The following is a 24,064-nucleotide window of genomic DNA, read 5'->3' as shown; positions in this document are numbered from 1 at the left end:
CGGAGGTGGAAGACGAACAGGAGCCGGTATTGGTTCCGTTAGCCCTGGGCTGTGTGTTGGTCCATCGACGTCGATGGGTGTGGGGGCTGGTCCGTCCAGTTACCCGCTGGTGAATCCGTAGGTGATGTTGTCGCTCCAGGTCCTGTCCACACTGCAATCTTTGTTGGACCAGCTGGATTCCAGGTTACCTCCTCTGAATGTTGCTCCGGTGGGGCCTGTCGTCGACGCTGCAGGTGTTCCTCTGCGTTCGACGGCTGCGGCTGAGTTGCCGGCGCGTCTGCCGGTGAGTGAAGATCATCCACGTTCCCATCCTGAAGCGGGTGAGCTGCTGGCCTCTGAGTCAGATGGTGTGCCTAGGGAGACCATGTCTACTGGCTCTTTGTCGCCGTCGAGGGATCTGGCATGGGATTCGGATGTTGAGGTGGACTTGCCTCGTAGTCCAGTACAACCGTCACCTCCTGATGATGTTGGGGCTTTCCACGCAATGATGGCGAAGGCATGTGTGGAATTTGGGTTTGCTCCTGAGGAGGAGCGGAAGGAGTGCTTCCTGTTTGACCACATGGACAAGAGACGGAAAGCTGTGTTCTCTGTACCTATCCTGGACCACGTGTGGTAGGAGGGCCTGCGCACCATGCAACATCCCTTCTCAGAACCGGCTGTCAAAGGAAGGCTGGAGAAGAAGTTTAAGGTCTCAGACTCTACACCAAAGTGCTTAGTGTTGCAGCCCACGAGTCGGTGGTGTCGGCAGCGGCTAACTGTAAAGCCAGGAGTCAGCACAAATGTGTTACCCTTCCCGACAGTGACGCCAGGAGACAGGATGCCTTCGGGAAAAATGTTTTGACTGTTGGGTGACGACAGAGAAAGCGGCCAGTTTGTTGGCGATCATGGCTCGCTGTGATCGTGAGATGTGGCATTGGCTAGTGCCTCTGTTGGAACATCTGCCTGAGGAACACAGTAAAGCGCCCATGCTGTTGGTCATCCAATCATAGTATTAACATTGCCGTGGACTTGGCGGAGTCTGGTTTTAAACAGACAAACAACGGCGTTGTGCTGCATTGACAGGCCTGGCTTAAGTGCACAGAATTTCGCGCCCGGAGGTGCATTATAAGGTTCTAGACATGCCCTGTGAGAGGGAGCAGTTGTTTGATGAGAAAATTGATGAGGCCCTCAAGGGTATGAAGGAGGACTCTGAGACTGCTAAATCTTTGGGAGCTTTGCAGAGTGGGTGCTCTTTTCGCCCCTTTCGTCCCTTCCGTGGGGCGTCGGGAAATGCCCAGTTTACTTCCTCCAGAGACCGGGGGGTACGGTCGGTCTGGTTACTCCTCCCAGGGGTATAGGAGGTTGGCGCAGTCGACGCGGAAGATTGAAGACTTTCAGGCCTCCCGGAAAAGAGGGGTGCAGGCCTCTTCCTCCAAGGGGAGACAAGCTAAGCCACAGCAATGACTGTCATCAGGGAACTCTGCTGGGGGGCAGGGTAGCACTGTACGTGGAAGAGTGGTGCAAGATTACGTCAGACCATTGGACACGGTGCTTCTGGGCCACTCTCTGGAGTTCAAGTTCTCCCCGGTTCCCATTCCTCCAGGGTATACCGTGCAACCTCACCTTCACATCCTACGGCTACAAAAAGGGGCTATAGAATTGATTCTGGTGGCCGAGAAAGGCCAAGGGGTTTATTCCCGTTACTTTGTGGTGAAGAAACCCAACATCAAGTGGCGACGCTTCAGGAAGTCATTCAGTCTGTACAGCTGGGCGAGTTTCTGGCCTCGTTGGATTTACAGGATGCATATTTACACATTCCTATGCGTTGATGGCACCGCAAGTTTCTGCAGTTTGCCATAGGAGAAGATCATTACCAGTTCAGAGTGCTCCCGTTTGGTTTAAAGTCGTCTCCCAGGACGTTTGCAAAATGTTTGGCGCCGTGGCTCTGACAGGAAGGTCATCACGTCTACCCATACCTAGACGACTGGCTGGTACGCGTTTCGTCACCGGGGGAGACGCAGGGAAGTCTCGGCGCTACCATGCAGCTGTTGCAATGGCTAGGCTTCGCCGTGAACTTCCTATCGCCTTCCAAGGACTTGGTGTTGCTAGGGGCAAAGTTTCAGACTCAGCTAGGTCTTGTGAAGCCCTCGGGTGAGAGGGTTCTGAAGCTCTGGCAAAGAGCGGCAGAGTGGAAGATCAGTACAAGGGTGTCGGTCCGGACCTACATGTCACTGCTGGGGGCCATGGCATCCTGCATTCCGCTGGTGAAAAAATGTTGTCTCTTCATGAGGCCGATGCAGGAGTTCATTGCCGACCGGTGGGCTCAAAGTTGCGGATCGTGGTCTGACAAGGTGGTGATAGACGACGGTCTGGTGAAAGCTCTTCAATGGTGGCAGTGCTAGGCCAATCTGGTTCGGGGCATGCCGTTGCTGGAACCGGAGTTCCACTTTACAATTGTGACAGATGCCTCTCAGACAGGATGGGAGGTGCATCTCAAGGGCTCGCAGGTCCATGGCCTGTGGTCTCTAGTGGAGTCGCGGTTCCACATCAATGTGCTCGAGTTGAGAGCGGTACATTGGGCCCTGAAATCGTTTCTGCCGCGCATATGCAGTTCGGTGGTGAGGTGTTGATGGACAATACCACCACAATGTTTTATCTCAGGAAACAGGAGGGCACGCATTCCAGGGTGCTGTCGAAAGAAGCACAAGAACTGTGGCATTGGGCTCTGTTGCATGACATTGACATTGTGGCGTTTATCTGCCGGGAGTGTTGAATGTGCAAGCTGACCCGCTCAGCAGGGAGGTAGGTCAGCTCCACGAATGGCAGCTGAAGGAGCAACAGGTGTCCATGATCTTCCAGAAGTGGGGACGTCCTCAGTTGGAACTCTGCGCAACGAGGGAGAACAAACAGTGCAAGGAGTTTGCCAGCAGGTGGGCTCACCCCGCGTCTCTAGGGGATGCGTTCTTGTTCCCGTGGACAGACCGGTTCCCTTCTGCATTTCCTCCGTTTCCGCTCATTCGACGGACCCTCCAGTGGATTCGGAGATACCCATGCCGTGTGATTCTGGTGGCTCTGTTCTGGGCCAGGCAGCCATGGTTTTCGGATCTCCTTCATCTGTCCGTCGCAGAGCCGATTCGGTTGGAAGTGACGCCGGGCCTTCTGTCTCAGGACAAGGGTGCCGTCTGGCACCACGATCCAGGATCTCTCAGCCTGGCGGCTTGGCTACTGACTTCTCAGAGTTTGGGCTGCTAAAGCTTTCTGGTGACTGTCGGCACATTTTGGAGGCTCTGTCCACGGATGCCTCCTATGCGTGTAAATGGAAAAGCTTTTGTATGTGGTGTAAGGGCCAGCCTGGGATGGACCCTTTGAACATTTTACCAGAGCAGGTTTCTCCCCTACTTGTTGCAGTTGGCGGAAAAGGGTCGGCGTTCTCCTCCATAAAGGTACACTTGGCAGCAATTTCTAGATTTACTTGGAACCGGCATGCAGCGCCTCTGTTTAGTGATTGTCTCATCAAGCATTTCTTGAAGGGGTTGTTCCTTACGTTTCCTCCAGTCAAGAAGTTTCCACCGGTGTGGAGCCTTAATGTGGTCTGTCAGGTCTGATGAGACCGCCGTTTGAACCAATGTCGTCAACGCCTTTACAGTTTTTGTCTTGGAAGGTGGCTTTTCTGGTGGCCATTACTTCGGCCAGAAGGATGCTGAGTTGCAAGCTTTGGTTGTGGACCCTCCATGCTTGCGGTTCTTCAAGGACCAGGTGGTGTTGGCTACTAATCTGCACTTTATCCCAAAAGTGCTAACCACATTTCATAAACTCTCTTCTAATGTGTTGCCCTCGTTCTTTGCTTCAGCCTCCACGCCTGCAGAGCGGGCTTTGCATTCGCTGTATGTCAAGAGTGCATTGAAGTTTTATTTGAATCAGACTTTCTAAACAGCTGTTTGTGGCTTATGGACAGTCCGTCAAGGGACGGGCAATCTCCAAACAAGGACTTTCTCGTTGGGTGTCATCTGCGATCTCATTCTGCCACTCTAAAGCTGAGAAGCCTTTGGAGAAGAATCCGAGAGCACACTCGACGAGGTCTACGGCTTAGTCGGCGGCATTATGGTTGGGGATTCCGCTGGTGGACATTTGCCAGGTAGCCTCCTGGGCAGTGCTGCATACCTTTACTCGGCATTACTGTCTGGAGCAGCAGCATGGTGAGGATCTACATGTGGGACGGGCGGTCCTGCAATGCCTGTTTCATTAAGGTAAGCCCCGCAGCTTCGGGATATGTGTTTGAACTTGATCACTGGATGGGTTTCTTTGTCTCATGTATGTGATTCTATTCCTATATTGGTTTGCATTTACACTCCACCATGCATGATGGGTACTGCTATGTAATCTATTCACAGCATGTGAATCCATGAAAGATCCAATGCTGGAGAAGGGAGTAATTTCTTACCTGTAACTCCATTTCTCCAGCGTTGGTATCTTTCATGGATTCACATGCACCCGCCGGCCGCCCCTGCATGCAAACCTGGTTCGGGTTGCCTGTACTTTGGAGGTTAAAATCTGAAGGGAAGCCGCAGGGGCGGGGCTATTTATACCCTACGTCCTGTTGGTAGTGGCTAAAGCACCCAAAAAGGACGTTGATAGGACACTGAAATGTCAATGTTTTCCATAGGAAAACGCTAAGTTAAAATGACTGATGTTCCCAGCCTGACAGGAATATACACAGCATGTGAATCCATGAAAGATACCAACGCCAGAGAAATGGAGTTACAGGTAAGAAAGTACTCCCTTCTTCAGGGGCTTTAATTCATAGTTTTCTTAATATTCTTAATTTTCATGTGTCAAATTGCACGTCGCTTTTCAGATCTTTAAAAAAAAGGGAGAATATACTTAATTAGTGAAATAAGCCATAGTGAACTATGCTCTGTATATATATAAAAAAATCAAGCTCTATCATGATTTTTCTGTAATTTTCACCTGGAGATAGTCTGGTTAAAACAGTCCATGTTGTGCGTATTATACCCTACGAGATGCTAGGACTTCCTTATGGATCTGGAAATTCAGCAGTCCGTTGTGATTAAAATATATTTTGTCAAATAATATTTTCTACTACTGTCTATTGTTCTTTCCTATACTTAAAATCAATGTTATCACCACATTTGAGGACGCCCAATCCATCAGTTGTGACTTCCTATTCTTGCCACATGAAGCAAACTTCTCTCATATGGTTGACCAATTCTGAAAGAGGAATCATTTGAAACCATATCTAGTCCATACAATTGGTACTGCCACGATATGTAGCAAATTGAGAACATCTATTGTATTATGGTATGTGCAGTTTTAGTACATTCGGAGAGTCTTACCCTATCATGGGACATTAGTCGTCAATTTGGATTGCCCGTAACTGGAGTGGAACGGTTATACACCTAGTTGCTTCTTCTTGCCTGTTGGTTAAACAAAACACCCTCGTTGTTCTAGGTCCACATTCTCTCCATCTCTTCAATGCTCACCATTCAAGTTGGAATGGATAATTCCTATCTTGTTAACCTCGCCTCTGCATTTCATGTTATCCATTTTGCTTCCCACGCAGTTCGAAAGTGAATCGTGGCTTGTTTCAAAATACCCATTATTTAACTTGTGACATCATCACATAGCTACGTGATGATGTTGTGTGTATAAACAGGCACGGAATGCTTGTAGTGTTTCTATAATGTAAATAAACTCAAATCTCCATATTTCCCATCATAGAAATTGATTAATGCAGCAAGACGGTTTCTCTATACCTGCTGAGTTGTAACCATTGGTATGTTGGATTCACAGTAAAATCCATTGACCAATGTGTCCACATAATGAGTGTACGTTGTGTCCTGTTTCTGAAACCATGTCCTTAAATATCTACCCACTTATAAGTATTAGGATAATGACTTCTCCAGGTGTGACATTAATGATAATATCACGCTTCCATTCTATTATTTTTGATCCCAAAACCATTTTTTCATAGTTTTAACATTTCCCTTCCACTCTATGCATACAGATGTCCAGCCCATTGCCGTAGTGTTCTCCCCTATTAATCCATAACATTTACACATGTGAACATGACAGCCAGTCAGTTGCATTTTCTACTATTGTGTACTCCCTCAGATGTCACATTTCTGAAGGATGTATGTATTAACTTCTGTTATCTTACACATCATGCACACCAGATTAATTAATCATTATCCTCATGTTGTAAGGCTTTGCATGTTATTCCCCTAAAAAATGTTTTATACATGATTTACTTACATCTGATAAGCTTACAAATGCAGCTTAGTGTGATGTGTACATTTCACACTGTAATCAAACGGGTCCTTGCTTCCCACTTATTAAATGGTGCACCATATCTAATGAAGTGCTACTATGTAAACAAGTCACAAGAAGGCCCCCAGATAGAAGTCTTCATTCATCCCTCTGGGGGTTAGGCTGTTGAGTTTCTCTATCCAGACTTACACCTTATCTAATTTCTTCCCAAATGTCCTCCCCTTTATGATTTCTGTGCCTCTTCCAATGTGATCGCTTTAGGTTGGGCAGCTGCATGTCTTTTTTCCGTAAAGTGTCTAGCTACACGGGAACACATATTTTTGTTTTTTATATTACTTTTATGCTCATTCCATCTCTCTTTAGCTTTTCTTGTGGTCTGTCCTACATATTCACAGGTTGCAAAGTCCTTAAGTTAGATCTTCGCGCCACTATGAGGGTGTCTTACTGTGCTGCTCCTCATGATGTTATTGCAATTATTATAATTTAGGCTTGGGAATGTGCCAGTCTTTTTCTTTCGAAGTGTCAGCTGTTGTTCGGTTCTGGGTTCCTGTGCTCTCACAAATTGGTCCCTGAAATTACGCCCTCTTTTATATGCAATGATTGGGGGTTTGGGAAACCAATGTCTGCAGCTGGGGATCCAATTGGATAAGTCTCCAGTTTTTCATAATGAGCCCTATTATATGGTAACTTTGACTGGAGTACCTCGGGGCATACAAGAATGGTGTTTCTTTTGTCTTGATCTTAGGTGTGAGAAGGTCCTCTTGCCTCAAATTACTTGCTTTCATTTTAGCTGTGTCAACTACTTCCTCTGGGTACCACCTCTTGATATATCTCTGTCTCATTTTGGCATCCTCTGTTACTAATGTTTCTTCCTCTGACACTATGCGTTTTATTCTAAGAAATGTACTCTACGGAAGAGTGTTTCTTCTATGCAAGGGAAGGTGGCTAAGGTAACGTAAAGAATTGTTAATGTTCGTTGGTTTATGAAAAATATTTGTAGATAGGTTACCTTCTTTTAGTTCTAACTCTAAATCCAAAAAATGCTATTTGGGCAAGCCTACTTCTGTGGTAAATTGAATACGTTCATGTATACTATTCCGATTTCTAGGAACTCTCCTATTTCTGTGAGATCCCCCTCCCAAATGATGAAAATATTGTCTATGTATTGTTTCCACGTCCTCCATTTCAATGATCAATGTGGATGATTTAATACATGCTTTGACTCTAGATTAAACATCAATAGGTTCTCATAGGCTGGTGCCATGGATGGCCCCATGCTGGTGCACGCCGCCTGGAGGTAGAACTGTGTTTAATACCAGAGGAAATTGTTGCAAAGTCTGATTTTTGTTAGCTCAATTGTGAAGATTTTATTTGGTCTACAATTCTCTTCTCGTAGTAATGCCCACTACAATGCCTCAAGTCCATCTTGATGGGGAATCAATGTGTACAAACTCTTGTTGCAGGTCCTCTATTTCCTTCAGAATTTTGAGAAAGTGTGTGGTGTCCCTGTGGTATATTGCACTTTGATGTACTATTGGTCTGAGAATTCTGTCTACGTAAACAGCTAGGGGATCAAAAATACTTTCGGTACCTGCTACAATTGGTCTAAGTGGTGGATTTCTCACATCCTTGTGTATCTCAGGAAAGCTGTAAAATACTGGTGTGATAGGATGGTTTTTATTTCAGGAATCCCAAAGTGTTAGTACTAATCCATTCATTCTCCAATGCCTTCCTGAGTGTCATGTATTACCATAGCAATTGAATTTGTTGGATCCTGGTCAATTTTAACATATACGTACTTATGTCGTTTAATAGGCTCAAAAATTGTGAATCATAAAACTTGTGTCCATTGTAACTATTGCCCCGCCTTTATCTGCTGGCTTCAGAATGAATGTGTGGTCATCAGCTAGATCTTTTATTAGTTGGCTTTGATGTCTCCTAATGTCCTGTCTTGTGATCTTATTGAAGTCTACTCTGCCTAAATCATTAAGCATCTGTTTTTCAAAAAGCTTTGTGGCCATGTTACTAAATTGTGGGTTAAATGCGCTCTTGGGCCTCATTTTAAAATAGCCACATTTTTCTGATGGTTCCTCTAGTGGTGATTTCAGGTCAAAAAAGAACTTTAGCCTCATTTTCTATATTATTCTAAATAGACTGATTTCTTTTCTTCTAGTAAATTTGAATTCTGTGTTGGAGTAAAGGACAACTCCAAACTCACAACATCAGTTTGGTTTTTTGTGAAGTTTTTCGAAAACATATTTACCACTAGCTGTTCTGCTTGTTCCGTGACCTTGGGTTTCTTGTGGCCTTTTCTTATCGCTTTTGTTTCTAAAAAAGAGACTGGAAGGGTATGCAAGTTTGAGGCCCGTTGTGATTAATGATGCTAGGGTAATGGCATTGCAGGTGTCTGATTTCTTCTTTCTTATTCCCCACTAGCTGGTGAGTGATTCCTGAGATCACTTTCTTCCTATCCAGGAGCTTTTGGTTGTGGTCTGGTATTTGGAGGTGGCCTGGTGTACTGATAATGCTCCTGCCAAGTATAGACTATATTTTGAGAGTAGTCTAGTGTATCCTTCCTAATCTTTCTCACTTTTCTTTGCTCAATGTCTGTCTTGTACCCTTCTAGTGCATTGTTTATGTTCGCTAATATTGTTTGCAATTCTTCTCCACATTTAAATGCTGCTGGTTGTTCCGTTAGTTCTTTCATTTCCGTGTCTATATGTAATACAGATTTGGAGAGTTCCGCATTAGTTAACATGATTAAATCAAGTGAGCATTTATTCAGAATATACTCCCACCTCTTAACAAAATCGAGACTGTTCTTGCAAAGTGTGGGTCGAAAATACACTCGGGCCTCTCTGGGTTCTCTGTGCCCTGTAATATTGTGCAAGTGTGGTTGCGTGCAATTTCTGAGATATTTCTCTCCTAATTAATTTCTCTAATTGAAATATCAAGCAATCGGGATTAGTTGCTGTCATTATGCTTCTATATCTTTAATTAATCCAAGAATACAAGTAGCTTCATTCTCATCGAACACAGGTATATCCGCGTGGTTTTCTGTGATAGTGTTGATTTTAGAAAAACGGTATATCACCTATAGTGATCTGATGGGTGCTACCTTGTATTGTGTGTCACATCCTCTTTCAAGGGGAAACTTTACAATGCCTAATCCCAGTGACTAGGAGCACACCTTAGTGTTAAATCAAAAGTAATTTTCTTCAGACTAGTCGTAGGATGTATGGGAGAAAAACAACCCTGACACTGGGTTGTGTTACTAAATAGACCAAAAACAGGTGTCAGCCAGCTTGCCAAAGAATGGCCTGACTACATTACCAGCATTCAATCGGTTTGCAACAAGAACCTTATTGTTGGGCACTCCAGCACCTGGCTGAACGTTCCAGACATTAAATCCCCTTCCCTTTTTGTGCACACTTGTGACACTCGCTTCATTCACATCTGGCTTTCCACACTCACGTGGGTAGGAATACCCTCAATACCTTTCTCTCTATTTAACTGTCATCACAAACATCTGCACTACTGCCCTTCCATGGACTAACCACTTCCAGCTCACTTTTTACTTGGTCAATCCTGCCTCTTCTTTAGATGCTGAATTCCTCAATTTAAGGCTGATGAAGAATATGTCTACTGCTGCTTTTGCTTCTGCCTTCGTTCCTCTTAGCAGAAACCCTTATGCCACTGCTTCTTCTCCTACCTCTGTACCCCCATACCTGGCTCACCAACATCTTAAATGAGCTCTCCAACATGCTTGTCATCATGGCTCCCTCCTCCGTCCGAAATGTAACAGCTGGAATCACACAGACCTTGCCTTCGTGAAGAGAAAAAATAAAGTCCTAGAACATCACTAGCGTACATCAAAGAGCAAGGAAAATAGCCTGCGATGAGTGTCACATAATGCTCTACTACTGTGCAATCAAATGCAAGAAAAAGTCCTTTCTGCGCAAGCGCATCAACCTGGTTATCAACAGGTCTGCAGCAGTCTTCAATATGTGTAGGTAGATGTGTTCTCAAACTGAATGCTATTCCAAGTCCAATGCTTCCCAAGCTATGGCAGATATCTGGCCATGATCAGAGTAGCTCAATCTGATTCATGCCAAAATTGCAAGCCAAGTTAAATTCTCCTCTAGGGATCCACCAGTAAAGAACGTCAGACCCTAGCCCCCCCCTCCTCTTCTTTAAACAGTTCGCCCTGTTGAAAATTATAAATATGGTGCAGGTTTGTCATCTAAACAGGTCTTGCCTTGCCCTGCTTGCACTACAAATTACCATATTACTATCCTGGCACCTTTGATAGCCACTCTGTGATTTAGCTCTTTCATTGCTTGCGTTTCTCTTCAATAGCTAAAATGACCTCTGCGCAGGAACCCTCCAGCTGCTCTAGCTATCCCAGCAAACTACAGACCCGTTGCAATCACACCACCAATAGGCAAAATCCTAGAGAAGGTGGTCGTTACTCCACTCTTGGACTTCAGTGAGTCCAATGATTTGCTCCGCAACCATCAATCTGAGTTTGGCAAAGGAAGAACAGTCTACTCCCTCTCTTCTTGAGTGATGTGCTTCTTCAGTCTTTAGCGAGCAGTTTTCCTATCATTTTCATTCTACTGGACCTGCTTGCTGCCTTTTGACACTGTCAAACTTTCCCCCCTGCTTGGCCACTTGGAAAATTCCTTTGGCATTAAAGACGGTGCTTTGGTTGGATATCGTCTGTCTTTACTAGAGGAATCCAGTTTAAGTCGCCCCTCCCTTCTTCTTTGAGTCTAAAATGTCTAACTGTGGTGTCCCCATGGCTCTTCCACAATGTCTACAATGCTAACCAGGGCTCATCGCACCCTTTTTTTGGATCTTCTAAACCTATTCTGATGACCCGCAGATCACATTCACGCTGGGAGGTAACCCTTCCATAGTTTCAAGCTAAATCACATGTTGCCTCTCCCACGTACAAGGCTGGATGTTTGACCCCAGCCTATGCGTTAATGTGGCCCAAACTTAAATCATTTACATGGTCTCTTCTGCCCCTCCTTCTCTGCCTTTTTTCTGGCCCTATTCTATTGGCACATCTCCTAGTATGATCCCTGAAATCAGCAACCTGGGGTTTGTCTTTAACTGCTAAATCTGCTTTGCTTGCAAGTCGATGGACTATTGCAACACTCTTTACGTTGGCCAGAGGCAAGTCATGCTAATCAATAATGCCAGACATGTCTTTGGGTGGAGACCTAGAGACCACCTTACTTACGCATGTCTTGAAATCGCTTCACTGTCTCCTGATGGGTGCCCAGATCTTCTACATAGCCCTCTGCCTGCATTATTGCTCAGGACTTTGGGGGCATGAGCCCCGAGTACTTTCAGCGCAAACTTTCCAAGCACTGATCTTGCAGGCTTTTAAGATCGGTCTCTTCCAATTGGCAGCAGGATTCTTGGCATCACTCGACCTAGTTTCTAGAATGATTTGCCTGCTTCTATCAGAGTGGAAGAAAACCGCCTACATTTCAGAAAAGGCCTCGATACAATCCTCTTGAAAAAGTCCTCTAGTACCTTGCCTCCTGATAGCACCAACCCACCCTCGAGGCGTACCCCATGCTTCTTGGCACTATTCCTCGGTTGGGACCTTAGCACTTAGCACTTGTGTTGTATTATATTGCCTCTGCACTTGCCTAGCACCTCATTTGTTCCCTTTCCTCTGCACTTCTCCGCCCTGCACTTAGCTGATCTGAATTCTCCAAGGCTGCTAATCAGTTGTGGCTTTCTCCTTTTCGACTTGGAGCACTGGTGCCACAGCTGGTGCAATATAAATGATCAATCAGTTAATAAATAGACAATATGGTTTAAATCATCTCCTAAGTGTCATTTACAGAATAACAACGTGTCTGATATTGATTTGAATCCAACCTAAGCATCTTTTCATAATCTGGTCCAGATGAATTAGTTCGTTTTTGTAATATCATTTCCCTAGCTTGTCTTTCATTTGGAAGCCCTTTGGCTTCTGACGTAGTCTTGTGTTCATCTTGTGTTCATAATGCATATCGCTCTCAAACCTGTTATTTTACATTCCTGTGGTTCGGCTGTATTGTCATAACACATGCTGGTACTGATGCACTTTTCATTGTTTGCTTGCTGTTCAAATGTTGTTCTTTAACGGTTTCTCAAAGCCCTCCAGCGCATATTTAATCAAGCACCATTTAACGTTCATTATTTTGAAAGTAAACAAAATAAGGCTCAACCCATGGAAACCTTTTTGATGTCGTTGCAGAGATTGCCTTGCAACAGGTTTCGATGTTCTTCCGGTCGGAACCGAAGTGGGAAGTTGTGGAACCACTGAAAGAGATGGGTAAGGACCTTCATTTTGTGTTTGTAAGGGCAGGGGAATCAAGACTATTTCAGGTGTTTTTATTGCGGGGCTCAAAATTCAACTTGCCACCAGTCATTGGCTAGCAATAATTGACTCTTTCTGATTTAGTAGCTTGAGGGGTTGCAGGGGTAGTTGCAGTGAAGGGGTTGTGGACAGAATTTAAGGAAAGTTTTTTTTTTCTTTTCATGGGCAAGTTTATTCGATTTTAAAATAGAAATCTAGGTAGTTTGTTTTATACTGTGGCGTAAAACACCAGTTCCAAAGGCTGGAACAGGTGGTAACGGCCCGGCGGCCCCAGTTAAAGGCCTGAGAGAAGCGTGGGCTTTTCGTTGTCACCTGTTCCAGCCCTTGGAGCGGGAGCTCAACGCCATTAGCACTCATCTCATGGGCGGGGACGGGGCTAATTGAAAGTATTTTCATTCTGTGAATGGGTTGCCTCCCGGAGTCCCAGTCACGGAACAAAAATACTGCTAAAAAATGGCCGCCATAAGGAGCCCCCCTTCCCTTTCCATGGCGGCCTCATGCAGAAGAAAGGGAAGAAGGAAGCAGCATCGGCAGCGAGTGCCGCTGCAGTGAGGTAAGTGGGGAGGAGGGATCATTTAAAAAGGGGACCGGGTAGGGGGGAAGATGGCAGCCAGGAGAACTGGCCCTCAGGTGACTTGGAACGTTGGCTGAGATCGCCAGTTTCAGCCCACATTCAAAGCCACCGGACTGGCTTCCCCAACCAGGGTGCTAATGTTAATTTTGTAATCAATATTTTCCTAGACAACCTAAATCCAGGGGGAGGCAGCATGACACTTATAAAAACAGCATCCATCAATTTAAGTGTGGTATATATGCATGGAGAAAACTCTCTGGAGACTTCCGTGAAATGGCCTTTTATAAATGCGATATAGCTTACTCCTCTCTCGGATTGGGTAAAAAGCAACATAGAAATTGTTTAATTTATTTTGTGTAATGTTTCAAATTTAACCAGACCGAGATCTACATCATTTATTTAATTTTTTTATTACAGCATTTCTTTAAAAATGAGAAAAAAAGGTTTTTGGGGGCAAATGTACTCCAGCTGAAAGACATACGCTTGTTAAACTATGGGGAAAGGAGACCTCTTCAGTATTTTACGCTATACTTTTATAAAAAACATAGGGCAAGATGTAGAACATGAGAAAAAGAGATGCCACGAAAACAACTATTAAACGTTTACAAAAAGGCCCATGCTTACATATGGATGATAACATTCATAATTATTTATTGTTGGCATTTCACTGGCATTAACTGTTGTCCATATCGGTTGTGTGGACATGCTCTGCCTTGTTGCCGTCTTAACTTTTCATGAGAGGAATCATAGAGCTGCTACTCAGGTTGCATGGTAATAGTCTGTAAGTCTTCTCTCCTTATCGTTCTCCATATTTAAATCGGCAGGATGCGGCAAAATTATGCCAAGGAAACAAATGCTTCATGTTTTTCTATGACTATTATTCTTAACTGCAATTTAGTATTGAAGATCTGTATACAATAGAAAACCTTCTTCAGATTTCGAAGAACCCTCAATGTTTTTACAAAAGACTGTTACACCTCCCGTCCTTAGTCATTGCATGTCCTAGCACTAAGGGTTGGTCTGCTTATGGTGGTTAGGTGTTCGACGTACTGCTGATGACTTTTCATTCTGCTGCTGGTTTCCTTCATGTATATTTTGCTTCTACAGGTTGGAGGATACGTAAAAAGTATTTTCTCATGAAGTGGAAGACCCAGTCGAAGGAGCGTCTAGTGTTGAGCTGGGTATGTTTGCAAATGTTGTTTGAAATGCATTTATTTTTCTAAGTTCATATGAGCTCTCCTGTATATATTTGTAGTCAAATTGCCTGCATCAAACAGTTTTAGTGCTTGCTTTAACATCTTTCTTTAGATAAGCGGAACGATCATATTATTACTGGGAGTTGACCTAATCGAAGCAGGAATTCATTTAGGATCCCACCTCAATTGCTTCACGTTTCACCAGGACCGCATGCAAGGGAGCAGTTTCATTCATTTGGTGTCTTTATGCACACTGGAAAAGTGGGAGTTGCTCCAATTTCGATTTGATTTCTTAAACAATAGTTGGGGAAAAACATAATATTTAGATTGTCTCCCCATTACATTCTAGGCTATTAATTTCTAGTGCTGGCAATTTCTTAGTACAACTAACAATTGACCCCCTGTTTCTCGGGGACACAAATGTAAAGCTGCTATCACCTGCGATATAATGTAAGCAGGGGCAGCTAATTAGCTTGCCCATACATTTTCTGTATCTCTATAATTGTACTGTACTTTCAGAGGATACATTTCGTACAGACACAAGACAAAATATGTATTTTGACCACTTTGAAGAGTTCTAAACCATCCATAAGTGAAACTCTGTATTGTTTCTGAAAGGGAGGCCTGCTAATCAGACTTCCTTTCTTAATGCTCCATGCCAGGAATGTAGTGCACACATCTATGTTTGCTGTCACCATCTTCTGACATTCCCAGCACCAGCCCCGCAGTGGAGGCAGACAGGTTAAAAAGTCACACGTGCATTCCTGAACAGTTGCTGGAACACAACATTCCACCAAGCAGAGGTGGAAAAATAATCTTCTACACCTCTGGTTCAAAACATCATGATTGTGTACCCCGGTGGCTAATTAATATATAACTATAAGCCATGCCCAGTTATTAGTTTGTGGCTACTGAGGTTACACAATTATCCAGCCAGAAGCATTTAGATGTCCTATTAATGTCAGTTTGGTGAGGTAATTCAATCATGATGAGGCTGTGTAAGCATTAACTGTCTGGCTTGGGTGTACCCACAATATCCTGGTGGGATCCTGTCAGGAAGCTGCATCTTTGATTTCACCTGAGGAAGGTACATCTTCGTCCAGGGCATAGGAAGCCTCAAAGATAGTTCTGACATGTCAATGTCTCTCTCAACCCAATGTGCTGATTACAGAGTCCTTTTGAAATAGGCAGAAAGGTGCTTAGCTGGAGTAGCCCGGAGATGGGTTTTGCCATCTTGGAATTTTGTTAAGGCTCCCTGAACTTACCACCTCTTCCCACTTCCTTCAGACAAGACACTCTGTATAACCTCAGAAGGCAAAGGACACTTTTTACAGCAGCCAGGATTGGATGCTTGACCCAGAGTTGCTCTGGACCAATCTGTCGTAGCATTTTGCCTATACCAGGGTAGGGAGACCGTCTGCTTATTTCAGGGGTCTGCAATCTTTGGCTCTCCAGATGTTTTGGACTGCAACTCCCATCATCCCTAACCATAGATCAATGGTAAAAGATCATGTGAATTGTAGTCGACAGCATCTGGAGAGCCCAAGGTAGCAGACCCCTGGTTTAGTTGAGTAGTCTTTTTGACTTCGAGAGATGGCTTTACCTCGAACTATGTTGGACAAACAGTCTATTAGAACGGCCTCTGCATGGAGGTGAAGAAGAAACACTCCAAAGAAGAGGAAAGCTCTTTTCTCTACCCATCGGAAGGACACATTTGGGGGTGAAATAGCCGTGTGGACATGGCCTACTGCAACTTAGGCAATGATAACCAGGGCCCTGCCACTGGAGGTGACAGAACCACTGCAGGTTCCAGCTACAAAACTTCCTTGTTTTAAAGGGTGTAAGAGTGGACTCATCTTGCCACTAGAGGCACTGGACTGGGTCTCCAAGCAACCGCCTTTGGCCCTTGTTCCCACTTCGATCCGCTTATGAGCTACACAGACCCGGACAAAACCTACCTGTCCAAAGCTGCTTCATGCCATGTAACATGGTTAATTGGACTGCACTGCATGTTGGACCCATTTTTGTAATGGTTTGGCAGGTGAATAACGATGGTCTGGAGAGTTGCCCAGAGAAATGCCAGAGGTTAAGATTATTTCTAAACCTTAGTCATCACCTTGTTTGTTTTGCTGTGGACCCAGTAGACAAGCTTCAACCAGACACAGAACCACCACCCTAGAGAGCACCTAGAAGCCTAGTTTAAAACTGTTGAGCCACCAAGAACGAGAACTAAAGGTATTTGAAGTGTCATGTCACTATTCCGTGCCTAAAAGGGCCCTATTGACTTGTAAAATGCTGCTCTGTTTTAAAAGCCCTCTTCATTTAACTTGAACAATTACTACTGAGATTCCTGACTCTCTGCCCTCTGCCGCCAAACCGATAGTGCACCTTTATTCCAAAGACTGAATTCTGTCTTTTCCTTGATAAAAGTGCGTTATTCGTGTTTTTATTAGATGTCTGTAAGTTTTGTCTTTTCATAGAAACTTAGACTTTTTTTTGTTGCACTGCTATACTATTGTTTGGGTTGCTATCATGCCAGTTAACACCCCACCTGAAAACTGTAGCCTGCCCTTGGCCCCCATTACCAAAGGATTGGAAGGAGGGGATACCTGTCGGGCAGTGCTTGTTCCACCCGTTTGATTCATTGAGATCACTGCTAGTTTAGTAGTAGCGTTGGGCTGAGTTGGTGCTTTAGCCAATACTCATGCCTTTACTCCAGCAGTACAGTAGTCATTTTGTCACATATTAACATATTTCAAATAACTGATCAAACCCTTGCAATGCATTAATTCCTTACATGCACCTGACGATCTCCCACGCACATGTGAGTTTCAAAAAGGGAATGGTGGGATCAATTGGGAACCAAGAGAGGATAAACGCAGGGCAAACTAACCCACGTCTATCAGAACTCATGAGAAATCAAAGGTCCAGCTTCCATTATGCCCAACAAACAGTGTAGAATGCCCAAGCCTAATAGATAAGCCCAATCACTACTTTACCTATCAGTCCTGCCAGTTCCTTTGGGTGATGCTCTGTCCGAATTCCACTTTCTTCTCGAGAAAGCATCGGCAGCTCCTTGCTGCAGCTATATGCGGCTTTGGAAGTCTCATGTTCCCCACCTCCAGCTGGCAACACGCGGCTCAGGTAGTTTCTGGGGCTCTGGTCCTCTCATGATCCGCTCTGGTCGCAGCACCTCTCTCACCCCTGGCAACACAGTGTCATCTCTGTCAGCCCTGCTCCAGACTTCTCCTCGCCACGCAGCTGCCACCTTCTCACCAGGCAGGTTCCCCCTTTTCCTCTCTCGGTCTACCATTTTATGCACCTGTGGCCTGTCAATTGGTCGCAGGTGCAAATCCTTTGCCTGACCACAATTATAGCAATTAACTGGACACACCTGACCTTCCATAGTCCTCTTCTATGTCTCAGTAGCATAGTGGTGAAACTGACTAGAAGTGTGCATTACTCCTAGTTGCCTTTTCCTCATCCCAGTTGTAAAGGTATGTGAATATGGGAAAGTGGGTGTGTGTGGGGAAGGGAAAAGGACTTACAATAGGTCGGGGGAGGGTAGGACTCATCAACAGGGAAAGGGGGATACCATGTCTCGCCTGCAGACATCCTCTCCCCACTCCCCTAGGACCCTCCACCCAGGTGATCCTCCCTTGCATCTCCACCTCCAGGGTCAGGATCCATGAACAATGGCCTTTCCCTGGCCACCTGAGAAGAGGATTCTATGGTAGTTGATGGGAGGATGCCCTCAGATTCCTCACATACTGTCTGTCACGTGTTCCCCTGGCTGCTTGTGCTGCCTGTACCACGTACCTACTGGATCCTGGAGGCTGTATCCCTGCTGGTGAGGGTGGGCGCAGCTTCATCTGCGGTCCGTGGGAGGCATTCAGGGACAGGAGGCACCGGCAGAGTATTCCTTTGTGATGCAGCATTCGCCCGGGATGCTTCCGGGATCGGAGCCCCGATGTGCTGATGTCACAACGTGGCGTTATGCCTTGGGGTCAGCTGATCAGTGGCAGTGTCCAATTCCCATGGAAACGCTGATGCCGGAACTCACGTTCCGAGCTATAAATCGCAGACTACGCTCAGCACTGTGCATTTTAACGCACCCGGGGGCGTGGCCTGATGTCCACGGAGTGAGGACGCGAGTTCCCTGAGCTCCGTCTGGGCCGCAGCAGTCAGATCCTTTTCTAGGTGATTCAGCCTACAGACACCGCATCCGAGGAGATCCACCGGCGGCCGAAGCGGGAGACCTTGTCTTCCACCCAACCCCGACGAAAATCGGGACCTGAGAAGCTTCTACCGCGACCCGGCGCTGGCTCCCCCTTCTTCCCGGGCGAGGCACACAAGATGGCGGCCGCCTAGCGCTGATAACCCAGCGGCTCGCACTGGATCCGGGAGCCAGCGACTCGCTGACACGAGCAGTCCCACCCTGCAGTCGAGTGCACCCCGGCTCGGGCCTCTCGAGGGCACCGTTAGGACCCGGTGCAGCAGCCAAGAAAGGCCAGAAGGAAGATCGCTACGCGGCCGATAGACACGGGGGAGAGGGTGGCGACGGCATCAAAGAGGCAAGATGGCTGCCGCGAGGAACAAAGCCAAGCACGCTACTCTGGACCCCTTTGTAACATCCAAGCCTGCTGCTCAATCCACACCGAAGACCTCACCAGCACAAGATGCCCCTGGGGATGAGACCAGACATAATCAAGTGCTTGAGGCGATCGCGGCCCTGAGGACATTCATCGATACGAAAATCGGGGAGGTTAAGACGGACATACAACTTATCAGGCAAGATGCCCGCAACTTAACGGAGCGCGTCACCATAGTCGAATCCTCCCAGAAGGACATCTCAGATGAGACGACGTCTCTACAGAAAGAGGTAGCGGACCTCAAACGGAAAGTGCACTTCTTGGAGGCGAGATCCGAAGAAGCAGAGGGTCGGGCCAGACGGAACAATATCAGGATCCTGGGCGTACCGGAGGGGTCGGAGACCATGGATCCGACGGCTTATGTGAAATCCCTGATACAGTAGGAAGTAGGGGTGTCGAAACTCTCGCAGGGATTCGCCATTGAAAGAGCTCATAGATCCCTCCAGAAGCGCCCCCCGCCTGGATCCTACCCCCGCCCCATCATTGCCAAGGTCCTCAATTTCCGCGACCGAGAGGTGATCCTGAAATTCTCGAGGGAAGGAGGTATAATCGAGCGGGGTGACTCGAAGATTACCATTTACCCCGACTATACCCAATCGGTGCAGAGAGCAAGGAATTCCTTCGTCCCCATCAAGGCCCAGCTGAGGACACTGAACATTAAATACATGCTGCTCTATCCATCACGACTAAAAGTAATCCACAATGGGCGGGCAATATTCTTGGAATCACCAGAAGCGGCCACTATGTGGATGGAACATAATAACCTTGCTGAGGCTCCCAAAGAAACCATGCTAGAGGAACGCACTTAGCACGCCCAAAAAGCTGACCGCATACTAACGCGGCTGGAGCACCCATTTCTTTATTATACTCCAAACCGAACCGAGGCTATACCAATACTGAAGCAAAACTACCACATCAGAACGCTAAATGACTGCGGGCTCACTCGACCTCCCGCCCATGGACACAGACCACGGACCCACCATTGACCAGTGCAGACCTCTTTCCTGCACACAACCACTCGCGCCAGAGACCTGGACTAGGTCGGACGGCGCGAGGGCCCCCGAGCACTCCACCCCGGTGGCTGAAGCTGGGTGCATTAGTTTTAGTTACTTGTTTCAAGTTGTTATTGTTATGACTGTCCCAACCCGGATGAATAAAGATTTCCTGGGCCTGGGTGGGCTTACCCACCCCACACAAATGGCTCATCACCCATCCTACAATACGGCTCATGCAACATTGGGAGAAGGGGTGGTACACCCCTCATCGAGGAACCCACTTATGCAATGGCAGCAAGACTCAAGCTAATTACATGGAACGTTAGAGGGATGGGAACATACATAAGAAGAAACCGGATCTTTTCTTATCTAAAGAGGAAAAAAATATCATTGGCCCTCCTGCAAGAAACACATCTCACCCTGGAGGCCACAGACAAAATCCTGAAATACTGGGGAGGCCAGGGCAGCGGCGCATCCTTCTCAAAGTACGCAAGAGGAGTCTATACATGGGTGAGCCCGGACACACCATTTCAACAAATGGGAACGGAGCTGGATAAAGAGGGCAGGTATGTCATAGTGTGGGGCATGCTTGAGAACACTCCCCTGTGTATAGTAAACTTGTATTTTCCCCAGCACAACATACCCTCACACATCAAGGACCTATGCGCTAAATTGCTGCACTACCGAGAGTATACGTTCATATGGGGGGGGACTTCAACTCTATTATGAACCCGGAACTGGACAGATCGACAGCTCCACGCATGCCCCATAGCGCCTCTCCTGGGGCCCTCCTCAGGATGGTGGCAGACCTACACCTGACGGACATTTGGAGAGACCTCCACCCCTCGGATAGATCATATTCATTCTACTCGGCTCCCCATAGCCTCCACACGAGACTGGACTACTTTTTCATCGCCAACGAACTAACCCCGCAAGTTGAATTGGCAGAATACATGGGCAGAACAATATCTGATCACTCCCCCTTGTTGTTGCAGCTCTCCCTCAAGGGCCCCCGCCCCCCCATCCCGACGTGGCGCATGCCATCAGATGCCTTGACCGACCCAGCATTCAAGGAAACCCTAAGAGAAAAGCTGGAAGAATACTTAGCGATAAACGAGGGTTCGGTCGAGAAGTGGAGCACGCTTTGGGAGGCGCTGAAAGTAGTGACAAGGGGGGAGATAATCGCCGAGGCGGGCGGGATCAGGCGACAACTGAGGAGAGAACTGGAGGTTGTGGAGGAGAGAATAAAGCGACTTGAAAATGGCGCCCCACCAACCACCGAAAGGGAGGCTGAACTGAAACTGATCAGAGAGGATTGCAGGGAGGCATGGGAAAGACTCTCGAAGTTTGACTTCTCTGTGCGCACCTCGAAGGCCCACAGGGAAGCTGACAAACCGGGCAGAATACTTGCATGGCTATGCAGGAAAGAGCACCCGAGACAGGCCCTCAAGGAGATCAAAGATACGAATGAAAAGACCTACAGAACACGACAAGAGATCAATGATACCTTCACGGAATTCTACAATGACCTATACACTCATGAGACGAAGGTCCCCATAGCAGATATAAAGGATACGCTGGCTGAGGTGGGATTGCCTAGGCTGAGCCAGGAACAACAGGACAAACTTGGGGAGCCTATCACGGTGGAGGACATCACAGATGCAATCAGATCCCTCTCCACAGGCAAGGCTCCTGGCACAGATGGCCTCATCCCAGAATTCTACAAGGCCTACGAGGGGATCATCTCTCCTATACTACACGCAGTATATACGGAGGCATATGAGTCGGGCACTCTCCCTAACACTATGAGAGAAACCCTCATCGTCCCGATGCTCAAACCAGGCAAACCAGCCGATAGATGTGACTCATATCGCCCACTGGGTCTCCCTCTCACTGTGCTTAGAGAGGCATCAGCTTCACCTCACTGATGATCCCCAACAAGGGTGAAACACGTGTATGGGGTTGCTGATGGTACTCTCGTTCAGATTGGAATTGCCATTGTATTTCGGTGCTGGACTGCCCCTGGGCAGGACAAAGACTGATATGCAAATGGATATTACCCATCTGTGAAAGGCACAGTGAGTAAAAGCAGTGGCTGCGAACTCTCAAGTGGTTAATAACCACTGAACAGGTTATCATGTCTGTTCTTGCGAGAAAGGGGCGCCCGCTACCTTTGTAAAAACATATCGCCCACTGGCACTCCTAAACTACGACGGCAAGATATTGACGACCATATTGGCCAAAAGGCTCTCGAGGGTGATCGGTTCCCTGGTACATGAGGACCAGAATGGCTTCGTTCCGGGGCGTAACACCTCCGCCAACCTCAGGAGGCTCCAACATATCATTTCACAGACGTCCGAAAGCGAGGAAGATCTAGCAGTACTCTCACTGGATGCCATAAAAGCCTTTGACTCTATTTACTGGGAGTGGCTGATCGAAACCCTGAGGGAGTTCGGACTTGGCGAACACTTCATCCGCTGGATAGAGGTCCTGTACAGCGACCCATTGGCAAGAGTTAAAACGGGTGTCATGATATCGAGGGCCTGGCCCATCCAGAGGGGTACCAGACAGGGATGCCCACTGTCTCCAATGCTGTACATTCTAGGCCTGGAGCCGGTGGCAATATACTTTAGGAAGCAGTTCTTTGACGCTGGCATTAACATTGGAGGATCAGACAACATCATCTCGTTATATGCCGACGACGTCCTCCTATACCTGCGCGACCCCTTGGAGAATGCCCCGATTGTATTGGATGTTCTGGACAACTTTGCAAGATACTCGGGGATAAGATTTAGCAGGCAGAAGTCTTGCGCGTTCCCACTAGCAAGACTGAAAAATAAACCTGAGGAGGAGCTTCCTGAGATCGGGATCCGTTGGCAGGTGGACACTTTTCGATACCTAGGCCTCAACATCACACATTCACCAATATCCACCCACAAAGCCAACACGGAGGCCGCAATGGGCGGAGTGCGGAGATCCATACAGTTCTGGTCAAAGCTCCCGCTCTCCATGATGGGGAGGGCGGCGATAGCTAAAATGATAATCCTCCCCAGGTTCCTCTACTATTTCACCAACGTGGTGTATTACATTCCCCCACCCTTCTTCAGGACACTCGACTCTCTGATCAGGGACTTCCTCTGGGGACGAGCCCGGCACCGACTCACACTGAATACCCTCACACTCCCTTACGCAGAGGGCGGCATTCAGCTCCCCGACTTCCAGAGATACTTTCTGGCGGCTCAGTCGACACACCTGGCAAAATGGCTCTCAGATGAACCTTCAGCTGAGCTAGAACTTCTATCCCACTCCTCTTCACCGCTGTATCCCAAGGAGCTACTCTGGAACCCTCGACTTGGACCCCCCAACCCACCCACTATACTAGAGGTTTGAAGGCGGGTATGGAACAAGGTGAGATCCATGGCGGGCCTGCAACGCTCTTATACACCCGACACCCCCATGATGACGGATGTCTGCAAAACCTCCACCGACCTGGCAACTATGAGGAGATGGGAGAACCATGGTCTCTACACATGGGGGGGACATGTTTCATGATGGCCTCTTCAGGGACTTCGAGTCGCTTCGAGAAGGAGAGGGACTGCCACTGGGCCATTTCCTCTGGTACCAAAGGGTGAGACATGTGGCCAGAAAGAACTGGGTCGCATGGCCTGAGGAACCAGAAACTCACCCCCTCCTGAGAGAAATGTACGACGTTGGTGACGGATGGAGACCGACGTCCAGGTTGTACACTCAATTGAACAATCGACCCAATCCAAAGAGCGCCCGGCTGAAGGTAAAATGGGAGGCAGACCTCCGGACTGAAATCACAGAGGCCGAATGGGCGAGAGCCCTGATATATCCAAAGGAGGTATCCAGAAACGCCAGGTTCAGACTGATCCAACTGAACGTACTCTACAGAACGTATATGACCCCTCACCGGATATCCACGTTCAACAACAAAGCAGACTCAAGGTGCCCCTGGTGCTCCTCAGACC

At 47.0% G+C, this 24,064-nt stretch overlaps 1 protein-coding gene across 4 annotated transcripts in view; it reads left to right on the top strand.

Moving 5' to 3' along the window:
- The window catches only part of PXK (PX domain containing serine/threonine kinase like), a 917,751-nt gene that overhangs the window by 494,746 nt on the left and 398,941 nt on the right, over positions 1–24,064 (top strand). For all 4 annotated transcript variants that reach the window (XM_069643765.1, XM_069643764.1, XM_069643767.1 and 1 more), the window contains exons 5-6: positions 12,533–12,610; positions 14,337–14,410. In XM_069643765.1, coding sequence (XP_069499866.1) covers positions 12,533–12,610; positions 14,337–14,410 — 152 coding nt within the window. The remainder of the gene's footprint in view (positions 1–12,532; positions 12,611–14,336; positions 14,411–24,064) is intronic.

This window comes from Ambystoma mexicanum, chromosome 2p, assembly GCF_040938575.1.
Source record: "Ambystoma mexicanum isolate Mex_15411 chromosome 2p, UKY_AmexF1_1, whole genome shotgun sequence".
NCBI classification, from domain to species: domain Eukaryota; kingdom Metazoa; phylum Chordata; class Amphibia; order Caudata; family Ambystomatidae; genus Ambystoma; species Ambystoma mexicanum.
Note: the sequence above shows the minus strand (reverse complement) of the source record. Positions and strands in the feature narration are given on the sequence as shown.